At 44.4% G+C, this 18351-nt stretch overlaps 1 protein-coding gene across 1 annotated transcript; it reads left to right on the top strand.

The window, feature by feature from the left end:
* The first annotated feature begins 11873 nt into the window (after positions 1–11873).
* LOC124674727 (12-oxophytodienoate reductase 7) lies at positions 11874–17588 on the top strand. The gene is made up of 5 exons (XM_047210810.1): positions 11874–12069; positions 12168–12308; positions 13065–13195; positions 16455–16637; positions 16753–17588. Exons 1-5 carry the CDS (start codon positions 11993–11995, stop codon positions 17391–17393), a joined length of 1173 nt encoding a protein of 390 aa, XP_047066766.1. The 5' UTR covers positions 11874–11992; the 3' UTR covers positions 17394–17588.
* Positions 17589–18351: the final 763 nt, after the last annotated feature.

Here is an 18351-nt window from a genome sequence, read left to right as displayed (position 1 = left end):
GATGGCAACACGCCATAGCTTGCTGTAATGCTTTCGTGCTGTTCCTTGACACAACTTGAGATAAACGAATTAACCGTGAACAATCCGGAAAGATCCAGGGTCCAGTTGAGCTCGTCCGGTCGGGGCGACAGGTTGGTCCCTCCCAACATGTGTCGCATCTCCTCCCACTCTAACCTCTCGCCCCTACCCAGGGTCCGGCGGAAGGGAATCACCCATTCCCCCTCTCGGGCTATGCGCTACCGACGTCTCAGGGTCCGCCGCAATAGCATATAGGGAAGGGAAGCGTGCCCTAAGGGTTCTAGGGCCAGTCCACCAGTCAAGCCAGAGAATGGTGGAGGTGCCGTTACCCACCAAGTGTTTGGCCCCCAAGCGCAGGACACCCTTAATACGCTGAAGCGCATTCCAGAATTGAGACCCGAGACGGTGGGTATCAGTCAGGAGATCTTTGGATCAGAGGCATTTTTGTCTTATGAGGTCCGCCCACAAGCCCTGCTCTCCGGAGTAAAGCTTCTAGATCCATTTCTCCATGAGGCAGATATTCATAATCTTGGTGTCCATGATCCCCAATCCCCCAAGGATTTTGGTTTACACATGGCATCCCAACGGACCCAATGAAATTTGCGTCTAGGCCCATTAGCCTCCCAGAATAACCTTGAACGGTGTTTGTTCATAACCTGGTGGACTCCGTCCCCCACAAGACACACCCCCATAGCGTGTAGTGGGAGGCTAGAGAGGCATGCGTTAATGAGCGTAAGACGAGCCGCAGAGGACATGAACTTACCCATCCATGGGTTCGCTCTCTTTGCCACTTTGGCCGTAACCGGACCCCAATCCGATGCCAGGAGAGTTCGCTCTCCAATGGGCATACCTAGATAGGTAAAATGAAAGGTTCCTTATTTGCAATTTAACATATTTGCAATCCTGAGTTGGCCCAAGTCCGAGTCCCCCAAGACCAAGACTTCGCTCTTGTGGAAGTTGATGCGTAAGCCGGACATACTCTCAAAACACAACAGAAGGAATTTGAGGTTCGTGATATCTAAGGCCTCCGGTTGAATCATGATGATGGTATCATCAGCGTACTGTAAGTGAGGGAATAAGATGTGGGACAACTCCCCTGATATGTCCTGCACCACTCACCTTAGACAAGACGGCATCCAATGCTTCCACCACAAAGTCAAACAGGAGGGGCGAGAGTGGGTCTCCCTGACGCACTCCCCGCCCGTTCCTAAAGAAATTCCCCACCTCGCCATTGATGGCGATAGCGGTTTGCCCCCCCCCCCCCCGAGACCAGACCGAGCGCGCGGTGTACCCACCCAGGGGCAAAGCCTTTCCTAAGAAGGACCTCGCGCAGAAAACCCCAGTTCACCCGATCATAGGCCTTCTCGAAGTCCAGCTTCAAGAAAATTCCCCTGAGTTTCTTGGACTTAATCTCATGGATAATCTCTTGGAGCGACAAGACTCCCTCGTGGATGTGTCGACCCTTTATGAATGCAGTCTGGTGTCTACTAATAGTCCTATGATCTACAGGTGACAAACATATAGCATAGGCTTTCGCCACAAACTTGAAAATAACATTGATGAGCGCAATAGGTTGAAAGAGACGGATCTCGTCAGCACCCTGGACTTTCGGGATCAGAGAGAGGACCCCAAAGTTAAGCCGGGAGATATCCACCCTCCCAAGGGCAAATCCATTCAGGATGGCCAGGATGTGCAGTTTGACAAGTGTCCAAAATTTCTTGAAGAAGATCACTGGCAAGCCATCCGGTCCAGGCGCCGTATCTACCTTCATGGACGCTAAAACCTTGTCCAGTTCCTCAGCGGTAAAGGTAACCATGAGCTCCTCGTTCTCAGCTTCAGACACTCGCCCCAACGCGTCCGAAAGCCCTTGAGAGAGGGTAATATTACTCACCTCTCCCGCGACACCCATAAGTCCCCGGTAGAAAGAGTAAATATGCTCCTGGAGGCCTCTATGGTCCGAAATAGGGCCCTGCTCCGGCATAAGTCGGGAGATCGTACACTTGCATCTACGCCCAATAGCGATGGCGTGGAAATATGCAGTATTATCATCCCCTGGCAGCAGCCATTTCTGTCCGCTACGCTGACGCCAGTACTCCTCCTCCACCTTAGCAAGGTGCGCTTCAAGGCGATAACGGAGCGCCCAACCCTCATCATCAAGACTAGAGGAGTCCGACCGGTGATGAAGGGCCTGGATCTGAGCAAGGATTCCCTCCTTGAGCTCACGCTCAGCCTTACCTAAGTTAGCTCTCCATCGCTTGAGGAACTGACGGATGCCAGCAGACAGAAACTGCCAAGCGTCAATAGGATCTGTGAAGGTGCCACCTGCCTCCTCGAGCAACCGCCACTTGGAAGAGACCAGGTCCACAAACTCTGGTCTTTCGAGCCAACCCTTTTCAAAAAAGAACCGGGAGCTCCTCTTCTTCAGCTCCTCCCCAGAAGAGAGAACAAGAGGAGAGTGATCGGAGCCCAGGATGGTATGGGCCGAGAGCGAACACAAGGGGAACAAGGCCTCCCAATCCACCGAGACAAAGACTCGGTCAAGAACACATCGAACAGGGTTAAGCTGCCGTTTTTCCAGGTGTATCTCGATCCACCCCTACGAATCTCGCGCAGTGCCAGGTCTGCGATGCACTCGTTAAACCTATGCACTCGCGGCCAGTTGATGTTGTTGTTGTTCTTATCCTCTGATCCCCTAATCAGGTTAAAATCGCCCCCCCCCCCACCACCACCGAAAGAGTACACACATAGATCATCGCCGTGAGCTCTTCCAGGAAGTCAGGCGATCTGCGGTGGTCAGCCGAACCATACACACAGATGAAGGACCAACGACAGCTAGAGTCCAGATGTAGGACATCAGCCTGAATGAAGAAGTCCAGGCCAACACCTCAAAGGTGTCTTTGTTGACCCCCATCAGCGTCCCTCCCAAACGCCCCAACGCCGGAGTATGATGCCAAGCCAACTTCCCTAGGGGGTCGATTGCCAACAGCTTAGAGGGGGTAAACGAGAGTCCTTTGTGTTGTTAATTACAAAGCCAAAACGTTGACTAATGTAAAATAAATTTTTGATGTACAGTAGTAAGGGCATCTCCAGCGGCGCGACGCATTTCGGACGCCCAAAAGTGGTCGGCAGCGTCCGTTTGCGCCGCCCAGCGGACATATTTTGACCGCGCGCCCGTTTGCGTCTGGGTGTGCTCCCACCGGGGCGACCCATTTTTGAATTGCAACATAGTTTGATCTTCATACAATTCCTTTGGTTTTCTACCACGAGCGATTGATTACATATGAAAACCAAAAATAGAAAGTACAAAAAACTATACAAGGACTACTTGGTTCCTGACGGGCCGGCACCGTCGTTGCGTCGCTCCGTGGCCTGCTTCTCCGCCGCCTCCCGCGCGGCCGTGATACGTCTCAAACGTATCTATAATTTCTTATGTTCCATGCTTGTTTTATGACAATACCTACATGTTTTGTTCACACTTTATATCGTTTTGATGCGTTTTCCGGAACTAACCTATTGCCGAGATGCCGAAGTGTCAGTTCCTGTTTTCTGCTGTTTTTGGTTCAGAAATCCTAGTAAGGAAATATTCTCGGAATCGGACGAAATCAATGCCCAGCATGCTATTTTTCCACGAAGCTTCCAGAACACCCGAGAGCCGCCAGAGGGGAGCCCTGGGGGGGCCTCACGCCAGGCCGGCGCGGCCCAGGCCCTGGCCGCCCTACTGTGTGGTGGCCCCGTCAGCCTTCCGACTCCGCCTCTTCGCCTATTTAAGCCTCCTCGATCTAAAACCTCGATACGCAAAAGCCACGGTACGAGAAACCTTCCAGAGCCGCCGCCATCACGAAGCCAAGATCTGGGGGACAGGAGTCTCTGTTCCGGCACGCCGCCGGGACGGGGAAGTACCCCCGGAAGGCTTCTCCATCAACACCACCGCCATCTTCATCACCGCTGCTGTCTCCCATGAGGAGGGAGTAGTTCTCCAGCTAAGGGCTGTACCGGTAGCTATGTGGTTAATCTCTCTCCCTATGTACTTCAATACAATAATCTCATGAGCTGCCTTACATGATTGAGATTTATATGATGATGCTTGTAATCTAGATGTCATTATGCTAGTCAAGTGGATTTTACTTATGTGATCTCCGGAGACTCCTTGTCCCACGTGTGTAAAGGTGACAGTGTGTGCACCGTGTGGGTCTCTTAGGCTATATTTCACAGAATACTTATTCACTTTTATGAATAGCATAGTGAAGTGCTTATTTATATCCCTTTATGATTGCAATGTGTTTTGCATCACTATTCATCTATGTGCTACTCTAGTGATGTTATTAAAGTAGTCTATTCCTCCTGCACGGTGTAATGGTGACAGTGTGTGCATCGTGTAGTACTTGGCGTAGGTTATGATTGTGATCTCTTGTAGATTATGAAGTTAACTATTGCTATGATAGTATTGATGTGATCTATGCCTCCTTCATAGTGTGATGGTGACAGTGTGCATGCTATGTTAGTACTTGGTTTAGTTGTGTTGATCTATCGTGCACTCTAAGGTTATTTAAACATGAATATCGAATATTGTGGAGCTTGTTAACTCCGGCATTGAGGGTTCGTGTAATCCTACACAATTAGTGGTGTTCATCATCCAACAAGAGAGTGTAGAGTATAGCATTTATCTATTTATTCTGTTATGTGATCAATGTTGAGAGTGTCCACTAGTGAAAGTATAATTCCTAGGCCTTGTTTCCAAATACTGCAATCATCGCTTGTTTTCTGTTTTACTGCATCTTTACTTCCTGCAATATTACTACCATCAACTGCACGCCAGCAAGCACTTTTCTGGCGCCGTTACTACTGCTCATATTCATTCATACCACTTGTATTTCACTATCTCTTCGCCGAACTAGTGCACCTATACATCTGACAACTGTATTAGGTGTGTTGGGGACACAAGAGACTTCTTGTATCGTGATTGCAGGGTTGCTTGAGAGGGATATCTTTGACCTCTTCCTCCCTGAGTTCGATAAACCTTGGGTGATCCACTTAAGGGAAACTTGCTGCTGTTCTACAAACCTCTTCTCTTGGAGGCCCAACACTGTCTACAAGAATAGAAGCACCCGTAGACATCAAGCACTTTTCTGGCGCCGTTGCCGGGGAGGAAAGGTAAAAGGCACTCATACTCCGGTCCCAGGTAACTAAGTACTTTTCTGTTGCCGTTGTGCGTGTGCTCGAAGCTATTTCCTTTAGATCCTGCAATTGCATCTTTTTGTCTCTTGTTTTACACTAGTAAGGCTTAATGGAAGACAACAATAAAATGAGAGATCTTTATGAACTTTATCTTGAATTAGGACATGATGTGTTTGAAGAGAAAATTAAAAAACACATGGAACTTATGCATGCTAATGGGAATGTTATTAGTATGAATGCTTTGAACACCATTGTTGCTAATGCTATGGAAGAATTTAAGCTTGGGGAGGTCGGTTTTGATGAAAATGATCTCTTTAGCCCTCCGGGTATTGAGGAGAAAGTTTATGTTGATTATGATATGCCTCCCATATATGATGATTATATTGATAGTGGTCTTTTGGTGCCGCCTACTATGGAGGATAAGTTTAATTATGATTACAATATGCCTCCTATATTTGATGATGAGAATAATAATGATAGCTACTTTGTTGAATTTGCTCCCACTACAACTAATAAAATTGATTATGCTTATGTGGAGAGTAATGATACTTTTATGCATGTGAATAAGAATGCTTTATGTGATACTTATATTGTTGAGTTTGTTCATGATGCCTCTGAAAGTTATTATGAGAGAGGAAAATATGGTTGTAGAAATTTTCATGTTACTAAAACACCTCTCTATATGCTGAAATTTTTGAAGTTACACTGGTTTTATCTTGCTATGCTTGTTACTTTGCTCTTCATGAACTTGTTTATTTACAAGATTCCTATTCATAGGAAGCATGTTAGACTTAAATGTGTTTTGAATTTGCTTTTTGATGCTCTCTTTTGCTTCAACTCTTATTTCTTGGAAGTGCATCATTGAAATTACTGAGCCCATCTTAATGGCTATAAAGAAAGAACTTCCTGGCAGATAACCCATGTCTTTATTTTGCTACTGTTTTGTTGTGTCTTGGAAGTTGTTACTACTGTAGCAACCTCTCCTTATCTTTATTTTATTGCATTGTTGTGCCAAGTAAAGTCTTTGATAGCAAGGTTCATACTAGATTTGGATTACTGCGCAGAAACAGATTTCTGTCTGTCACGAATCTGGGTAGAATTCTCTGTAGGTAACTCAGAAAAATCTGCCAATTTACGTGCGTGATCCTCAGATATGTACGCAACTTTCATTCAGTTTGGGCATTTTCATCTGAGCAAGTCTGGTGCCACTTTAAAATTCGTCTTTACGGACTGTTCTGTTTTGACAGATTCTGCCTTTTATTTCACATTGCCTCTTTTGCTATGTGGGATGGATTTCTTTGTTCCATTAACTTCCAGTAGCCTTGGGCAATGTCCAGAAGTGTTAATAATGATTGTGTCACCTCTGAACATGTGAAATTTTTGATTGTGCACTAACCCTCTAATGAGTTTGTTTCGAGTTTGGTGTGGAGGAAGTTTTCAAGGGTCAAGAGAGGAGGATGATATACTATGATCAAGAAGAGTGAAGAGTCTAAGCTTGGGGATGCACCCGTGGTTCATCCCTGCATATTTCAAGAAGACTCAAGCGTCTAAGCTTGGGGATGCCCAAGGCATCCCTTCTTCATCGACAACTTATCAGGTTCCTTCTCTTGAAACTATATTTTTATTCAGTCACATCTTATGTACTTTACTTGGAGCGTCTGTTTGTTTTTGTTTATGTTTGAATAAATGCTTGTGTGGGAGAGAGACACGCTCCGCTGGTTCATATGAACACATGTGTTCTTAGCTTTTAATTTTCATGGCGAAAGTTAAAACTGCTTCGTTAATTGTTATATGGTTGGAAACGGGAAATGCTACATGTAGTAATTGGTATGATGTCTTGAATAACTTGATACTTGGCAATTGTTGTGCTCATATAGATCATGTTTAAGCTCTTGCATCATGTACTTTGCACCTATTAATGAAGAACTACATAGAGCTTGTTAAAATTTGGTTTGCATGATTAGTCTCTCTAGAGTCTAGATATTTTCTGGTAAAGGTGTTTGAACAACAAGGAAGACGATGTAAAGTCTTATAATTCTTACAATATGTTCATATGTGAGTCTTGCTGCACCGTTTTATACTTGAGTTTGCTTCAAACAACCTTGCTAGCCTAGCCTTGTATTGAGAGGAATTCTTCTCGTGCATCCAAATCCTTGAGCCAATAACCATGCCATTTGTGTCCACCATACCTACCTACCACATGGTATTTTTCCACCATTCCAAAGTACATTACTTGAGTGCTACCTTTAAAATTCCATTCTTTACCTTTTACAATATATAGTTCATGGGAAAATAGCCTTAAAAACTATTGTGGTGAAGAATATGTACTTATGTATCTTATTTGTTAATAAGTTGCTTGTTGAGCGGTAACCATGTTTCTGGGGACGCCATCAACTTTTACCTTTGTTGAATATCATGTGAGTTGCTATGCATGTTCGTCTTGTCTGAAATAAGGGCGATTTTCATGATCAAATGGTTTGAGTATGCATATTGTTAGAGAAGAACATTGGGATGCTAACTAAAGCCATGAATCATGGTGGAAGTTTCAGTTTGGACACAAAACCTCAATCTCTTATGAGAATATTATCTGTTGTTGAATGCTTAAGCATTAAAAGAGGAGTCCATTATCTGTTGTCTATGTTGTCCCGGTATGGGTGTCTAAGTTGAGAATGATCAAAAGCGAGAAATCCAATGCGAACCTTCTCCTTAGACCCTTGTACAAGCGGCATAGAGGTACCCCTTTGTGACACTTGGTTGAAACATATGTCATGCAATGATAATCCGTGTTAATCCAAGCTAATTAGGACAAGGTGCGGGCACTATTAGTATACTATGCATGAGGCTTGCAACTTATAAGATGTCTTATACATAACACATATGATTTATTACTACCGTTGACAAAATTGTTTCTTGTTTTCAAAATGAAAAGCTCTAGCACAAAAATAGTAATCCATGCTTCCCTCTGAGAAGGGCCATTCTTTTACTTTATGTTGAGTCAGTTTACCTATTCTTTCCATCTTAGAAGCAAACAGTTGTGTCAACTGTGTGCATTGATTCTTACATGTTTACCTATTGCACTTGTTATATTGCTTTATGTTGACAATTATCCATGAGATATACATGTTGAAGTTGAAAGCAACTGCTGAAACTTAATCATCCTTTGTGTTGCTTCAATGCCTTCTACTAAGAATTTATTGCTTATGAGTTAACTCTTATGCAAGACTTATTGATGCTTGTCTTGAAAGTACTATCATGAAAAGTCTTTGCTATATGATTCATTTGTTTACTCATTGTCTTTACCATTGCTTTGAATCGGTGCATTCATCTCATATGCTTTACAATAATGTTGATCAAGATTATGTTGGTAGCATGTCACTTAAGAAATTATTCTTGTTATCGTTTACCTACTCGAGGGCGAGTAGGAACTAAGCTTGGGGATGCTTGATACGTCTCAAACGTATCTATAATTTCTTATGTTCCATGCTTGTTTTATGACAATACCTACATGTTTTGTTCACACTTTATATCGTTTTGATGCGTTTTCCGGAACTAACCTATTGACGAGATGCCGAAGTGTCAGTTCCTGTTTTCTGCTGTTTTTGGTTCAGAAATCCTAGTAAGGAAATATTCTCGGAATCGGACGAAATCAATGCCCAGCATCCTATTTTTCCACGAAGCTTCCAGAACACCCGAGAGCCGCCAGAGGGGAGCCCTGGGGGGGGCCACACGCCATGCCGGCGCGGCCCAGGCCCTGGCCGCGCCGCCCTACTGTGTGGTGGCCCCGTCAGCCTTCCGACTCCGCCTCTTCGCCTATTTAAGCCTCCTCAACCTAAAACCTCGATACGGAAAAGCCACGGTACGAGAAACCTTCCAGAGCCGCCGCCATCGCGAAGCCAAGATCTGGGGACAGGAGTCTCTGTTCCGGCACGCCGCCGGGACGGGGAAGTGCCCCCGGAAGGCTCCTCCATCAACACCACCGCCATCTTCATCACCGCTGCTTGTCTCCCATGAGGAGGGAGTAGTTCTCCATCGAGGCTAAGGGCTGTACCGGTAGCTATGTGGTTAATCTCTCTCCCTATGTACTTCAATACAATAATCTCATGAGCTGCCTTACATGATTGAGATTCATATGATGATGTTTGTAATCTAGATGTCATTATGCTAGTCAAGTGGATTTTACTTATGTGATCTCCGGAGACTCCTTGTCCCACGTGTGTAAAGGTGACAGTGTGTGCACCGTGTGGGTCTCTTAGGCTATATTTCACAGAATACTTATTCACTGGTTATGAATAGCATAGTGAAGTGCTTATTTATATCCCTTTATGATTGCAATGTGTTTTGTATCACTATTCATCTATGTGCTACTCTAGTGATGTTATTAAAGTAGTCTATTCCTCCTGCACGGTGTAATGGTGACAGTGTGTGCATCGTGTAGTACTTGGTGTAGGTTATGATTGTGATCTCTTGTAGATTATGAAGTTAACTATTGCTATGATAGTATTGATGTGATCTATGCCTCCTTCATAGTGTGACGGTGACAGTGTGCATGCTATGTTAGTACTTGGTTTAGTTGTGTTGATCTATCGTGCACTCTAAGGTTATTTAAACATGAATATCGAATATTGTGGAGCTTGTTACCTCCGGCATTGAGGGTTCGTGTAATCCTACATAATTAGTGGTGTTCATCATCCAACAAGAGAGTGTAGAGTATAGCATTTCTCTATTTATTCTGTTATGTGATCAATGTTGAGAGTGTCCACTAGTGAAAGTATAATCCCTAGGCCTTGTTTCCAAATACTGCAATCATCGCTTGTTTACTGTTTTACTGCATCTTTACTTCCTGCAATATTACTACCATCAACTGCACGGCAGCAAACACTTTTCTGGCGCCATTACTACTGCTCATATTCATTCATACCACTTGTATTTCACTATCTCTTCGCCGAACTAGTGCACCTATACATCTGACAAGTGTATTAGGTGTGTTGGGGACACAAGAGACTTCTTGTATCGTGATTGCGGGGTTGCTTGAGAGGGATATCTTTGACCTCTTCCTCCCTGAGTTCGATAAACCTTGGGTGATCCACTTAAGGGAAACTTGCTGCTGTTCTACAAACCTCTGCTCTTGGAGGCCCAACACTGTCTACAAGAATAGAAGCACCCGTAGACATCAGGCCGCTATGGCTCGGTGGGCCGCCGCGTCCTCTTGCAGTGCCTGCTCCAGCCTCGCGTTGGCGGCCTCGTCCTTGAGCGTCTCGAAAGACTCGACGAGGGCCCGCTGCTCCGCCGCCTTCTCCTCCGGCGTCGGCGCATCAGGGTCATCGGATGACCATGAAATCTCCGAGTCAGAGTCCTCGGCTGCAGCGGCGGCCGCCAGCCTGCGCTGTTCCAGCTCGGCGTCGACAGCCGCATGGGCCGCCTGCTCCTCCTCTGCTTCCTTCTCCGCTTCAGCCAGGTCCGCGGCGTCCCTGACCGGGTAGAGGAGGTCGGTGCTGTCGTCGGAGTCGAACCCGTCGTCGGAGCTCGAGGCCGGGGGAGGTGGAGTGGTAGGTGAAGGTGGAGGTGGAGGCGCGGCAGCCTGGCCGCGCTCGGCGCTGCTCATGGTGGATCTACTGAGTGGCGCTACGGCAGCGGCGGCTAGGGTTTAGTGCGGAGGAAATGAGATGCTGGCGCCCCTGTTTATATAGGTCGGATGCAGGGCGACGGCCGCGCCACGCGGGGCATCGCCATTACTACGTGCGGCACGCGAGGCAGCCGCAGACTGCCGAAGCGACGCCTCGCTGCCGCGATACTGGCGGAGAAGACGCATGGACGTTGCGTCTGCTAGCTGCGCACGTCTACTAGCTGCGCACGCTCGCGGAAGCCGAGGCACGCCATTAACGCGGCCCTGCAAAGGCTGTGGCGCGCCGCCCGCAAGTAATGCCGCCGAAGACGAAGCAGTTGTGACGCTGCCAGGCGGGCCCGTGCTAGGACCAAGCGGTCACTTTGCGTGTCCGCGCAGCGTCGGCCGAGACGCAAACCTGGCGCATATTTGGGCCAGATTTGCGTCTCTGCGGACGGCCCGGTCACTTTGCGTCGCACCGCTAGAGAGGGTGCACGACGCATTTTCGGTCATGGCGGACACGTCGCGCCGCTGGAGATGCCCTAAGAGGTAGACTAAAAGAGTCACTTTCCATGCGTCCTCCCGAATGTAGCCGGTGGGCAGATCCAGATCCATCGACCCATGCCTCCACACGCAAATCACATGCTAAAATCGATATTCTCCAGTCCCGCGCGCGCCTAAGAGCATCTCCAACAGGCGCTCTATCCCGCGCTGTATCCAAAAAAGCGGCTGGTTTAGCGCGCGGACGTAAAATTATGCTCCAATAGGCGCTCTATCCCGCGCTGTAAAATACAGCTTGGGGCAAAAGCGCTATGTCGTGCACTATATCTACCGCGCCGGAAAGAGCGCGCTGTATCTATCGCGCGCAGAAACAGGTACAGATTTTTACAGCTCCAAAGTTTAGAGCTTCTGCTGGAGGTGAATATACCCTCACGCACAAAACATGGATAGAGCGCGCTGTAAAGCGCTTTTACAGCGCCAAGATTTAGCGCTCCTGTTGGAGATGCTCTAACCAAGGCGGCTGGTCCGCGCAACGAGTCCCTCTCTGCCTTGCTCATTTCCGCTGTGTGATTCGCTTTCGAACCCCACCGTCCCACTCAATTCCCTCCTACAATTGCCTTCTCGCCGAGCTCCCCTTTCCCCTCGCTTCCGCGCCTCGCCCCAGTGTTGCCCCGATCCAGCGCGCCACATCACCAGATGGATCGGCCGGCGCCGGATCAGCGGCCCTCGCTCTTCTCGCCCTACCAGATGCGCCGCTTCAGCCTCGCCCACCGGTGAGCCGCCGCTTCGATCCGCGCTTTCAAATTTGGGTCGTGTCTGGTCTCTATTTTTGCTTACTCCTTCGGCTCTGCTTTGGTATTTCTTCGCGCAGGGTGGTGCTGGCTCCGATGACGAGGTGCAGGGCCATCGGCGGGCTGCCGGGGCCGGCGCTGGCGGAGTACTACGCGCAGCGGTCCACCCCGGGAGGCCTGCTCATCTCCGAGGGAACCGTCGTCTCGCCGGCGGGGCCGGGGTAATCTAGTCACTTCACATCTCTCTCTCTCTCTCTCCCTCCCTCTGCCCTACTATCGTCGATCGGCACATGGTCGATGTTCCTTGCTCCGAGTAGTCTACCAGTTCCCCACTTCAAAATGTTCCGAGTAGTACTACCATCGTTTATCTGGGTCATTGGATTTGTTTACCAGTAGCACTACGTGCGTCGTGTCTGCATTCCTCTCATGAAATGCCTGCAAGATCCGGCAGAGTGATCCTCTAATATGCGGCTGTAGGACAACCTGTCACCCAACCTTTGGTTGGAGTACTAGCTTTGATTTCTATTTTTCTATTAGTGGGTGGTTGTTAAATGACGAGCGCACAACACCTACTCTGCTTATAGTTTAAGGAGTAATAAAGCGTGGCATATGTTTGGCGTTAGTCCAATAGCCCTGCATACTTTGAATTCTGAATGATTGATTCTCTACATGGCGGACTCCTGGTTGAATTCTGGTTTGGGTTGATCTTTAATTCCGCGTCTTCTCTAATTACCAATAATTTATATACTAGGGTTAGCACTGTTATTTCATTTTAAACTCTCTGCCCATGTCCTGCATTTAAATACTAAAGTAGAGAACGCCAGAACAGGAATGCTCATGCCTTTTCCTGACCCCATGACTGTTTCAAGGGGAGTTGTCGAGTATGAACAGAGAAATTTGATCTCGACATTTAGCAAGTTCATGTTAGCTTTCTAGCACCAATTCAGATGCTTAACAAATAAAACTTTGTCGAATAGGTTTCCTCATGTCCCTGGAATTTACAATCAAGAGCAGATAGATGCATGGAAAAAGGTGGTGGATGCTGTGCATGCCAAAGGAAGCATATTTTTCTGCCAGTTATGGCACGTAGGCAGAGCTTCTCACCAAGGTATGTTCATTATGTGCGTGATGATAACACAGGCTCTGGAATCTGTAACAGGTTTATGAAATGCAAATGTCTTAACTCCTATGCATTTTTTTTTACTTTTTCTTGAAATTTGGGGCACGATTGATTCACAGTTTACTCTATCTAGATCTGCAAACAGCATCTCGGGTAGGCTAGATATGAAACCCAGCAGAAATAAAGTGAACCAAAATTGTCAAAACATTCCAACCGTGGTAAAAGGTCCCATCCCATTCTTCGGTAAATTCTTTTTTCATTTTCTCATCAGCCTAGAATTGCGTTTCCTTTTTTTCCCCTTCTCCTTTTGATTTTCGTCACCTGCCTGGTTTTTAGAACCCTCTTTCTGTTTCCTTCTCGGGACACAAGTTATACAAAAGTCGGTCTTCTTCTTGTGCACCTGATTAGACACTGATTGACAAGTTATACGAAAGTCGCGCCTCCATACCAGTAACAGAAATAGGTTGTAAGGAACAGGTGCACAACGTGCTGTATCCCGAATACAGCACTTTCAGTAACACAACTTGTTCGAGCTTTTTCCGGAACTGGGGTGGCAGAGTGAAAGAAGCAGATGGCCGGGGGTGAGCTGAAGAAAGGCATGAACCCACCTTCACAGCACAAATGATTACCACTAACGATCCACATAGGTTTGATGATTTACTCGATTTTCATCCACCTTATCGTTTATCTTAATGCTTAGCAGAAATAGTAGCTAAGTAAGTACGTCTCCTAAAAGTCATACTCATAACTGAAAATTCGTGACTTTGACTTACCATATATTGTGAACTAGGTTTAACTCATTCTCTCGCGTCTCTTGGGGAAATAGTAAATTATTTTGGAACTGTAGGTAAACTTTCCTTTGAAAGGGTAAATTGATGTAACTGTTCTTTTTCTGTAATTTTAGCATACTATAGTTAGGCTAAGCGGGATGACCAAAGGCTTTATGGTCTTTAATCTGGGTATTAACTTGATCTTATGTTTTTTCTCCATGTTCCATCTCTTCACTGAAATATTCAAAAGATGTTTGAATCTCAACGATCTTTAGTCAATGTGCTACGAGAATCATCATATTGTAGTGTTGTTTAGTAATAGATGGGTTGATTTTTCATGTCATACTTGTTGATCAGTGGATATACCATATGTATTAATATTTCACATTACAACGGAGATGATTATTTTCGGAATATTGCAAAATAGATGATGTAATTTGTACTTATCGATTATATAACTAAAATGATAGTAACAGAAGCCATCAAGTTCTTCCACATAGGCTAAATTGTCTCCACAATTAATCCTACTAGGTCTAGATTGTAGTAATGTAAATGCATCAAATTGTGTAAGTCTGCTTTAGAAACTTACACTAATGCTGTAATACAACCTTCATTAGGTGGATAGAAATGCCACTATATTTTATGGTGAAATTTAGATAAGAAAGTTAAAGGAAAATAGCAATTTTGCTTTCTTACGAACTCTACTACATCCTTAGATGTCAAACTTCTGAAAAAGTTATATTTAGAAAATATTCTTACGTGCAAAAAGAAAAGAACTCTACATATGTGCAACCTTTATATTAAAAAATTTGTAGCTAATTTTGAAACAAACTAGATATGGAAAATCATAGTATATAGAGAAAGTATACCACTATTAAGTTTGAAATTTGAAATAAGAAAAGGTAGCAAATTATTTTCTATGAAATCCACATACAATTCATCAATGATGAAGTTCTCATATTCTCATCTACTCCCTCTGTCCCAAAATAAGACTAAAACAACTTGCCAAAATGTCTTATATTGTGGGACCGAGAGAGTAGAAATTAATTGATACTCCATCCGTTCCAAATTAATTGACTCAACTTTGTCTATATACATATGTATTTAGTCGCTTTTTAGTGTATAGATGCATGTGTATCTAAACAAAGCTAAATCAATTAATTTGGAATGGAGGTAGTAGATCTGAAGTATCCAACTCAACTTTGTATAGTTTTGAAAATTAAATGTTAGACTTAAAAAATCAGGCTTTACTTTATGCATGAAACTCGAACTACAAAATAAAAATTTATTATTAATTTGGATTTTGTACAAACATATGATGAAAACTTTAACAGCCAAATGCAAAAAAACTATATTTATATATATCTAAAATCTTGTTAGGTGGCCGAATAATACTACTTTTTGTTAATATAAATATGCAATAATATGAAAGCAGAAAATTCTCTTTTGTATGTATCCATACATATTCCACATATAACTATATTTTGGAATATGTATTTGTCAAAGATTGTGGTTAGTTGAGGAAAAAACATAACTACTTTTACATAGGAAAATATATGCAATAAAAATGAAAGACAACCAGTTAATTGTGTTTTGTACAGACACTGTATAGAGTCCATAAATGGCTAAAATTTGGAACAATTATTTTAATCAACAATTTCATGTATCATATTAAACCAAAACACCAGTGTGGAATAAAAAAAAAATATAAGTTTGACTTCCATTCAAGAGAGCGCAATACAATCCACAAACGATGAATAAAAATACCATCGTTGCAACCGCGGAAGTACATGTTTAGTTGTGCTAAACAAGACAATTTAATTCAGACATCGTTAAGACAATTAGAAGAAAAGTTACTTAATGGAGTGAAGCAGCACAAATGTTGTATCAATTTACCCATTGATGAATACATATAGATGGGCAAGCAATCGAGAATATTAGAGTTAGATGAGCATACGTGGAAGCATTTGAATACATGAAACTACTAACCAAACAATGTAATTGGCATACTGATGCTGTTAATGATGAGGGTGATGGAGGAAGAGGCCACAAGTTTCACACACTGAGGCATTAATATTTAGATTTAATTTTATGTTAAGAACTCAACATTTTTTTAAGCATCAAAATGAGGCGTTTCTTTGTGTCTAAGTAAAATCGTATATCGAGAAAATATAATGCAGGCAAACTTTCTAACATTGACTTTTAATGCATTAAATACTTAGATTGGGAAACTGAAAATAGTATCATTTTATTTGTAACAGATTTATTTCCATATTACTATTGAGCATATTCATATGAAAAATAATGGCCAATACTGTACTGGAGAACCATATCAAAAACTAAAACGGCAAGTACATCAATATCTTTGAACTCAAAACAGCTAGTTCTGTTATCAGATTTGAGCATGAATATCATTTATTGACCTAAACATATCATCCTTTGTTTCCAATGCTGACTTATGTTCCTCCATTGACTAGTATACCAGCCAGGCGGTGCTGCTCCAATATCCTCAACTGATAAGCCGATATCATCAAGATGGAAGATACTGATGCCTGATGGTTCATACGGAAAGTATCCCGAGCCAAGGCGCCTTGCAATATCAGAAATACCGGACATAGTTGAGCAATATCGCCAAGCTGCCATAAACGCCATTGCAGCAGGTTAGAGCACGCTTAAATTCACAAACGTTTGCATCTAACCATATAGAATAATTATATGATCGCAAATGCCCTGTATTTATATTATAAGCTGATATGGAGATCAACTTCATTCCAGGTTTCGATGGCATCGAGATCCACGGTGCTCATGGCTACATCATTGATCAATTCCTCAAGGATGGCATCAACGACCGCATGGACAGCTACGGTGGATCACTCCCCAATCGATGTCGGTTTCTACTTGATGTGACCCGGGCCGTCGTATCGTCCATAGGATCGGACCGTGTTGCAGTGAGGGTGTCTCCTGCCATTGACCACCTTGATGCCTACGACTCGAACCCCATGCAGCTTGGCATGGCAGTAGTCGAACGGCTTAATGTCCTTCAGCAAGAAGCTGGACAACTTGCTTACCTCCACGTGACGCAGCCCCGGTATGCGGCCTATGGGCAGACGGAGTCAGGCCCGCACGGCAGCGACGAGGAAGAGAGCCGCCTGATGCGCACCCTGCGAGGTGCGTACCAGGGCACATTCATGTGCAGCGGCGGCTATACGAGGGAGCTTGGGTTGGAAGCGGTGGAGAGCGGGGACGCCGACCTGGTGTCGTACGGGCGGCAATTCATATCGAACCCAGACCTAGTCGAGCGCTTCAGGCTGAACGCAGGCCTGAACAAGTATGTGAGGAAAACGTTCTACACCCCTGATCCCGTCGTGGGTTACACAGACTACCCGTTCCTCGGCCAGCCTAAGTCGCGCATGTAGTGTATGTATGCATTGGTGATCAGAATCGGATTGTGCAGTGTATTTGGTGAAATAAAGGAGTATATAATGTCACGGTATTTTCAACGGCTTCTTAGACTACTTATTTGTGCCTACATGTGCCGAATTGAATTTCTGCTACTGATACTGCTACTATCTTGAAGTAAGTACATAAAAGAAAATTATTTTGCTGTTGCATGATGTAGGCTAGTGACATGTTGGATCAAGTTACCTGGGATTTTGTATTTCAACATTAGCGCCGATTTAGCAGTAATCTTAATTTGTAATGCCTGAGTTCTCAACGTATTTTGCTTGTTTTTCTTTTTATTTTGTTGCAAAGTTGAACCTAAACTTCGTCAGAATAATGAGCTATGTGGCAGAGAGAGAGAGGTTATCTCTTCTGTTATGTCAAAAACAAGAAAGTTGTGGGGAGGAATATCTGAAAATCTATCTTATGTTGAATTCATTGCACGAATTGCCGAATGGAGCCTTTTTTTTGCGGGATAAATGAGATTGTATTAATCAAATGAAGAGTCGTTACAATCCCAATCGATACGATCCCGAAGAACATCAGGAGCTATTGTCATGCATATCTAACCTAGCTAACTCATGACTAGCATTATTACACATAATCTAGGAATTTGGATGACAAAATGCGCTCTGAAGAGATCCTGTACTAGGTGTCCCAACTCTGATTCATCCCTTCCTGGATTTGAAGCCATCCGAACAAGCTCAGCACTATCCGTCTCCACAAGGATACTCGCCTGGCTATAGAGGCATAAACAGACATGATAATTTCCGCACCAAATCCACTTTAAGGTATCCATATCTGATTTTAATATATCCGGCGGATAAGGATATCTCATTCCGAAATGATATGGTATTGGATATGGTATAGCAAATAGCATGCGAAAATGGATTATCCAAAATTTAATTAGGATAATACGAAGGTTCTAAACCG

The sequence above is a fragment of the Lolium rigidum genome, chromosome 1 (genome assembly GCF_022539505.1).
Source record: "Lolium rigidum isolate FL_2022 chromosome 1, APGP_CSIRO_Lrig_0.1, whole genome shotgun sequence".
Taxonomy (NCBI): Eukaryota; Viridiplantae; Streptophyta; class Magnoliopsida; order Poales; family Poaceae; genus Lolium; species Lolium rigidum.
This window is presented reverse-complemented; position numbering and strand designations above follow the sequence as displayed.

Coding starts and splice junctions, on each gene's coding strand:
- LOC124674727 (XM_047210810.1), top strand. CDS start 11,993: ATGGATCGGCCGGCGCCGGATCAGCGGCCCTCGCTCTTCTCGCCCTAC. Junction 12,070..12,167: donor CGCTTCAGCCTCGCCCACCG/GTGAGCCGCCGC, acceptor TTCTTCGCGCAG/GGTGGTGCTGGCTCCGATGA. Junction 13,196..16,454: donor AGGCAGAGCTTCTCACCAAG/GTATGTTCATTA, acceptor TCCATTGACTAG/TATACCAGCCAGGCGGTGCT.